We start from the raw sequence: 7588 nt of genomic DNA, 5'->3' as shown, positions 1-7588 counted from the left end.
CGTGCGTGCGTGCGTGTGTGTGTGTGTGTGTGCGTGCGTGCGTGCGTGCGTGCGTATGCGTGTGTGTGTGTGGTGAGGGAGGCAACACCGCGTGTGTGGCGCACACCGCTGCTGCCACAGGCACTTGGGACAGAGTCAGTAAAAAGTTAAACTGAAATTAATATGAACGCACATTCACAAATACTACAGTAGGCCCTACCTCTCAATTACAGTTCCACTGTTGTGTCACTGTATATCAACTTTCCTTCATAAAAACTAACGCCGAAGCGAACGCTCCCGCACTCGCGAGTGTGCTGTGTCGCCATGATAATGATAATAATATATAAATTATATATACATGTATATATAAATAATATAATAAATATAAGGAAAGTTGATATACAGTTACACAACAGTGGAACTGTAATTGAGAGGTAGAGCCTACGGAAGTATTTGAAATTGTGAATGTGCGTTCATATTATTTTCAGTTTTTGAAGTGAAGTGCCTGTGGCTGCTGCCATACGGGGAGCGCGTGCGTGCGCTATGGGCTCTCGCTGTGTTGTCGCGGGGGACACACATGTATACGCTGACGCACCACCGCACGCATGTAATGGGTACATGGGTACATGTAATGTAATAAATGGGTTACAGCGCATCTGTCGCGTGCGGAAATCTGGCTGTCGAGCCCTGCGTCATATTATGTCCGGGTGGATTTTGGGTGGTTTTTTTCATCTCTCTGCCATATATATGTTTCTGGTTTTATTTCTGACGTCGCGTGTGCCGTATTGCGTAGGCCGGTATCTAGTTAGCAGATGACGGTGTTATTTTCTTGCATTTCATCACGGATAGTGGTGTCATGAGTTTGGATGTTGCTGGATTCCAGCTGCCGTATTCTGTTGTTTGATGTGATCTTGCGTTCATCTCGGATAACAGTGCGACATGTGTTCGGTTCCAATTTGGATTACTGCTATATATGTGTGTTTTACTGTATTCCATCGGAAATGCCAGGAGCAAGATCGTGAATTATTGAACTCTGTGATTGTCTGTGGCGACATAATTGGCCAGTGTTCTGTGTTTTTTACAATTTCCTACTGTTTTTGTGATCACGTCGTCTTTCGTAATTTGCAGGAGCCTAAATAAGAAAGCGAGTTTGTGAACAAGGGAAAGTGACAATCCTTCCTTGTCCAGGATGGGGGATGACGAATGGATAAAATTGCCAACAGAGGAAAAGGTCTTGCACAAGGTAGGATGAAAAAACGTCAGCGCTAATCTATTCTCTGCGCAACAGAATTGCATCCTATAAAAAATATCACGTTTGACTCGCGCCTTTTGTTGTAAAATCTGGCCGTAGCCTGTCCCAATATGTCCTGGCTAATGCGTGGGTGATAAAAATGCTCGTTCGTTAGTCCATTATGATTGCAAAATGTCAGCCGTAGGCTATTAAAGCTATGGAGGCTGCTGCTGAGTGCCGCACATGTTATCGTCGCACGAAGCCGCGTATAAATTTGGCTGCGCTGCATTCGATGCATGTGCCCATACGCGGTGTATGATGCTAATGATGTACGCTCAGCGACGATGACTGAGCGGAGCGCGCAGCAGCAGCACAACCCGCTGTATTCGTTCGTTCATTCGACGCAGCCAGATTTTTGGCTGTACTTGAATTTTTTCTCACATGTATCTGACTGAGTTTTGGTATTCAAACAGCCTCCGTTGCTAGCGTGTGTTAAAACAGACAGTGTAATTCATTGCCATGGCTTCGTATTAATGTTTTCGGTCAGAAATCTCAGCATCTATACATGTTTACATGCTGGACTGGTCGTTACCATGGAAATCGAGGGTTTCATAGAAAACGAAAGATGTGTCAGGTCAATTATGAAATTGGCTATATCTCAGTGGTACATCTTTCATTGTGTGCACTGTGCAAACTGAAAGCATTCAGATATAATACATGTATGCTAAAAATTTAACAAGGGTAGATCAATAGGGTGGTGATCAATTATTTTATGCAGAATATGTGTACGTGTGCATTACTTTACATGCAGGTAGGCTGTAATAGCCTAATAGGCCATGTTGAATTTAAGCTCTGTCATCGGTCCAGATTTGGGGGGTCCGGTCAACTATGATGGAATTACAATTATTTACACAATTCTTACTTAAATCTGCAGCATCTAAAATGTGAATTTTAGTGTTATTATAGCTGGAGTATATCTCGGATTTGCAAGGTGGCGTAGAGCCATGTTAATACTAATAGGGCTCTTGCTAAAATCACCTCGGTGATGTTTACGTTCTTAGGTTTTTGTATAGGTCAATTCGATTTTTGTATATATGTCTTTCCGATTTTCATATACGTTCTCTAGATATGTCCTTTAGATTTTCGTATATATCATATGTATGTTCTTTTTATTTGGTATTGCTACAAATTGTTATAAATATAATCTGAAATAGAAATTGAAACGTGTTAACAAGCCTGACCAAAAGTGATAAAATCGCAGAGCTCTTCACACTCGCAGCATGAATCGCCGCTCTTCCCCGCCAGTGTTTGCGCCATGTACTGCACTCAAGGCGTCTGTCTGTTTCTCTACCTTTAGGTGTGGAAGGCTAGGGTCGCCGGCTATGAGGAGGCGATGCAGATGTTCGCGCGGGCGCGGGACGACAAGGCGCCCGAGTTCGGCCGCTACCTCGGCCTGCTCAAGAAGTTTGTCGTCGACAACAACATAGTTGCACAGGAGAAGGGCCTCGACGCCGTACTGTCGTTCCTGGAGAACGCTCACCACACGCTGTCCGCAAAGTAAGTGCCGCGCACGCCGCCACTGTTACCGTTTGCACTAGCGCGACGTGATTACGCTAATTTAATATATATATATTAGATAATAAATATAATGGTAATAAAAAATATATATGTGTGTGTGTGTGTATATATACAGGGGTAGAAATTAACTTTTGAACACGGGCAGCCAACGGACTCCCTACCCTCAAAAAGAGGGAGGTATTAACGTTGTTAAAGATATTAACAATAACGCATGTGCTTATTTTTAAGATTCATGCAGTTGCACATCTGCCAAATTTTCTTGGGACAGTAGCTGAAAAAATAGGGTAATTCCGCGAGGCATTGCTCCGGAACGAACTAGTCAGTATCACAGAATTTTCAGGTAGTCACACGGACTCCTGCATATGTCAAATCAGGGAGTCCGACAGTAATCAGGGAGTATTTGACTCTGGACTCCCGTTAATTTCGCACCCTGGGCCATTCTTAAAAAATAATGTTTGCTGTCCTCTGACCGACCCACGAAAATGGCCGCGACCCAAAAGTTTTTTTGACATTTTGTGTTCCATATTTTTATTTTATTTTTTAATTTTTTAAATTTTTCATAGTTAAGACTGAAACACAAAGCATGTGTGGCAAACATGAGGACAGACTTAAAATAACTATTATGCCTCACAAAAAAATGACCTACCTACCTACCCACTAAAAAAATAATGGGTGGGGGACAGCAAACATGGAATTTTTTAAGGATGGACCTGTATATATATAATCAAGAGCGTATTAAGAAGGAGAGCATACAACGGTGAAATGCTGAAACCATGTTGCAGTATTAGTCGAATTAAGAAACTTTGCCCGTTTTATTTTGACGATTCTTTGCGGTATTATTGATCAGCTGTCCTACTTTGCTATTATAAAACAAACCGCTTGTCCCTACGATGCCCCTACGCTGAGATAATGAGCGGTGAAAATCTGGTATTTTTGCCGAAAACCGACTCGAGATCCCTGTTTGCTGCGACCCTCTCTCGCTTTGTGGCCAGTGTATCGGTTCCGGTCGCCGCTGTGTAGCGCCATGGTAGCGCCATGGTAGCGCTGACTCATTACGTCAGTACTACAGAGTTTACTACATCCAGCGTGAGGTGGGCACAGGTGGGGGTCATCACTATGGCAATCAATAACAGACGTCATTCATTCCATTTGTCAATCATTGATAGAAACACGCAAGGTTTCCCGAAGTTATCTCAAAGCGAGAGACAGTCGCAGTCAGCAGGTATCTCAAGTCGGTTTTCGGCGAAAATACCATATTTTCACCGCTCATTATCTCAGCGTAGGGGCATCGTAGGCACATGTGTGGTTTGTTTTATATTAACAAGGTAGGACAGCTGATCAATAATACTACAAAGAATCGTCAAAATAAAACGGGGAAAGTTTATTAATTCGACTAATACTGCAACATAGTTTTGGCATTTCACCGTTGTACGCTCTCCTTTTGTATACGCTCTTGATATAATAAATGAAGTGCACCTGTGGCATTGCCGTAGGGAGCGTACACGTGCAGGGTGCAGGGTACGATGGCTGCGGATGTGAGTGAGATATGATTATGGATCGTGTTTACCATTTGTTGTGTTGAGATTGTGCTACAGTATGCCTGTGCACTGCTACCTAACTAATGTAGCTGCCAGTGTTTGCTAATAACAAACACTGCTACAGAGATGCCAACCACTACGATTTATCCGTATTTTATACGAATTTCTATTCCTTTTGCACCACTACGACTAGATACAATAATGTAACCCAAACCCAAGCGGATAGGGGCTTACCGCTTGGGTTCGGGTTACATTATTGTATCTACACTACGACCAGTTTGTATCAAACTACGAATTTCACTGTGATAGAAAAATTTTTTTTTTTTCAATTTATTGTCATTATTGACTCTCAGAATGCAGGAAATTGCATCTCAGAATCAAAATTTTTTTTTGGAGGGGGGGTGGCATGCCGGACCCTCCTAGCAAACTCGGGTCACTACGTGACCCTCGAACTACTAATTTGATGGCCAGAAACTACAGATTGCTTCAAATATGTGTTGGCATCTCTGCTGCTAGTGCTTCTCTTGCGTGCCACACCTCTGAATCCGTAATCGTCATGATAGGCTGGGCGTACTAGTATATCTTTAGGGAAATCGGGTACATTAGCATTTCCTGGCGTCTTTGTCCACAGTGGGTTAAGCCCACGACAATTAGCGCTTGTCTGAATTGTGTGTGTACCATGGATCTGTTGCACACAGCTACAGCCCACGAATGAGAATAATTCTCTAATGAGTGTGTAAACCTGTGTTATTTTAAAGGTTATGCTCGAAAGGTTAACGAAAAATCTTTCTTTTTTTTCTGGGAAAAAACTGCATTTGGGAAATCTGATACAGCCACGTGAGGGATCTGGTACAGCGTACTGGTTTACCGGTTTTAGCAAGCCGATTTACTGGTAATTCCCAGAGCGGTTACAGTCAGAATCCCCGATTTCATGAGCGAAGCGCTCATATTACTTTTGAACTTTCAGAACGGTTGGGGAAGTTATCTCCGGAATCGTCGCCAAATGTCTGAACGCACGAGCGCGGACGAAGGAGAAGGGACAGGAGGTCATCATGATCTACATAGAGCTCGAAAAACACGAGCTGGTCATGGTACGCCTCACCTGCATATATATATATACGTTATATATAAAGTGTGAAAAGAGAGACATTAAGATTTTTCGGGGGAAAAAGTAGTTAATGTCGTGAATGTGAGAGCTGGCGTTTGATGGAGGGTGAAGCAACTTGTCCATGGTTCACTGTACTGCTGTGAATACAATGAGTTCTTAGTTGTTGATATATACTTCCACCATGAAATATGTTTATGATATAAAATAACAGCTCCCTGCATGGCTTCCTCTTCACAAATTGAAAGAACTAAATTCGACTATATTACATTATCACTATATTCATGATGCCACGTAAGCATTATATTAATCATGTAGGATGTGAATTAACAATCACAAGCACCCACATCTTATTTGGCACGTAATGCTATGATGTGATGCTAGGCTCTGTGTGTGTATGCTTGTGTACGTAATTGGCTCTCACCTACGCTGTGTCACACGTCTGTATTTATCTTGCGCAGGAAGAGCTAATAAAAGGCCTCGCCAACAAGCAACCAAAGATCGTCACCGCTTGTTTAGAGACAATCAAGATGGCTGTAAGGTACGAAGGTGTGGGCGATTTGGGTAGACATCACCATCAACTGTCGGCTTCATTTTTGCTGCTCAAACCTCAATCTGCCGAAGCTGGTGGCACGAACACGTTCTAGTCTGCCTTCCTGATTGCTGCCAACATGTGTTGTGGCAGGCGCGGTAGTGCCTTTGTGCAGCAAGAAACGTCGAACAAGCGAAGGCGTTGCATAAAAAACGTACATTTCCGATATTGGATCGTCGGCAGTGCCTTTGAGAATTTGCAACAACTCTTGCCCTTATTAGTGTGGATATTAGTAGTAGGATGGAGCGAACAAACAGTTTGCAGTGAGGGGGATTCCATGTTTAATTTAGGAGGTAAACAAATATTGAGATATCGTACTCGATCATCTCAAGCTCTGCTAAGCTGTCATGCGTCCCTACCTCTGCAAACCATGCTACATCTACAAAACCCTCTTCTGCTGCTTTACTTGCGTGTCTCTCGTCTCCACCGTCCACTGACCTCTCTTGTGCTTCTGTTAACCGCACTCACACGTCCCTACGTCTCTAAAACCCTCTCCCACTGCTCACTCGTCTGCACTCTCTTATGTCTTAGGCAAAAACAAAATATATGTGTGGTTACCGTTACATGCCGAAAAAAATAGGGTAGGTAGGTAGGGAAAACATTTTATTTTCTTGAAATATTTTATTTACGAACCATGTCCGAAGGATGTGCGTTGTGCCTTTTGAAGCAGGAACTGTCCAATTCATTTTTTTCCCTTTTTTTATTTTTTTTACTTTAAAAAAAATTTCAAATAAAATGTTTAGGGTCGCTGGGAATAAATAGGGTCGGTCGGGAAACCGTAACCACACCTATATTTTGTTTTGGCCTTATGCTTCTCTTCGCACGTCGCTACGTTTTCAAACTGTCTACCGTTGCTTTTCATTTTTTCCTTCACGCTCACTCGTCACCACTCTCTCATGCATCCCTGCCTCTGCTAACCACACTCACATGTCGCTATGTCTACAAGACCCTTTCGCGTTGCTTTACTTTTTCCTTCACGCTCAGTCATCTCGACTCATGCTTCTCTTTGCACGTTGCTCTGTCTCCAAACCCCTTTCTCTTTGCTTTACTTTTTCCATCGCGCTACCTCGTCCCGAATCTCTCCTGCATCTTGCTTCTGCTAACTATTTCTCTGCTTCTGCTGACCGCTCTCTTTTCGTTCTCTCTTATCGCCACCTTTCACAAGCTCCTCTCGTATTTCCCCACTTCTGCTGACCGACCACTCTCTCTCTCTCACGTTCTTGCAGGGGCTTTGGCAGCAAGACATTCCAGTTGAAGCCAGTCGTGAAGCTGATTCCGTCGCTGCTGGAGGACCGAGACAAGGACGTGCGGGAGCAGACGAAGCAGCTCACCGTCGAGGTCTATCGCTGGATAGGTGGCGCCGTCAAGCCACAGCTCGCCAACATCAAGCCCGTGCAGGTGCGTGTGTGAGGACGGCCGAGGGCGGGAGGGTCTGCTGGGGTCGCGCCTTCCTCCGAGACTCTCTCTCTGTCTCTGTCCGTCTCTCTCTCGCTTTCTCTCTCTCTCTCTCTCTCGTCTCTCTCTCTCTCTCTCTCTCTCTCTCTCTCTCTCTCTCTCTCTCTCTC

The 7588-nt window shown here is 43.9% G+C and overlaps 1 protein-coding gene across 1 annotated transcript in view; it reads left to right on the top strand.

The window, feature by feature from the left end:
* Positions 1-7588, top strand: part of LOC106810413 (cytoskeleton-associated protein 5-like) — a 56858-nt gene that overhangs the window by 6035 nt on the left and 43235 nt on the right. The window contains exons 2-6 of the mRNA XM_014813765.1: positions 1108-1222; positions 2568-2767; positions 5294-5417; positions 5893-5972; positions 7250-7421. Coding sequence (XP_014669251.1) covers positions 1169-1222; positions 2568-2767; positions 5294-5417; positions 5893-5972; positions 7250-7421 — 630 coding nt within the window. The 5' untranslated portion in view covers positions 1108-1168. The remainder of the gene's footprint in view (positions 1-1107; positions 1223-2567; positions 2768-5293; positions 5418-5892; positions 5973-7249; positions 7422-7588) is intronic.

Source organism: Priapulus caudatus, unplaced genomic scaffold (genome assembly GCF_000485595.1).
Source record: "Priapulus caudatus unplaced genomic scaffold, Priapulus_caudatus-5.0.1 Scaffold439, whole genome shotgun sequence".
Taxonomy (NCBI): domain Eukaryota; kingdom Metazoa; phylum Priapulida; class Priapulimorpha; order Priapulimorphida; family Priapulidae; genus Priapulus; species Priapulus caudatus.
Note: the sequence above shows the minus strand (reverse complement) of the source record. Positions and strands in the feature narration are given on the sequence as shown.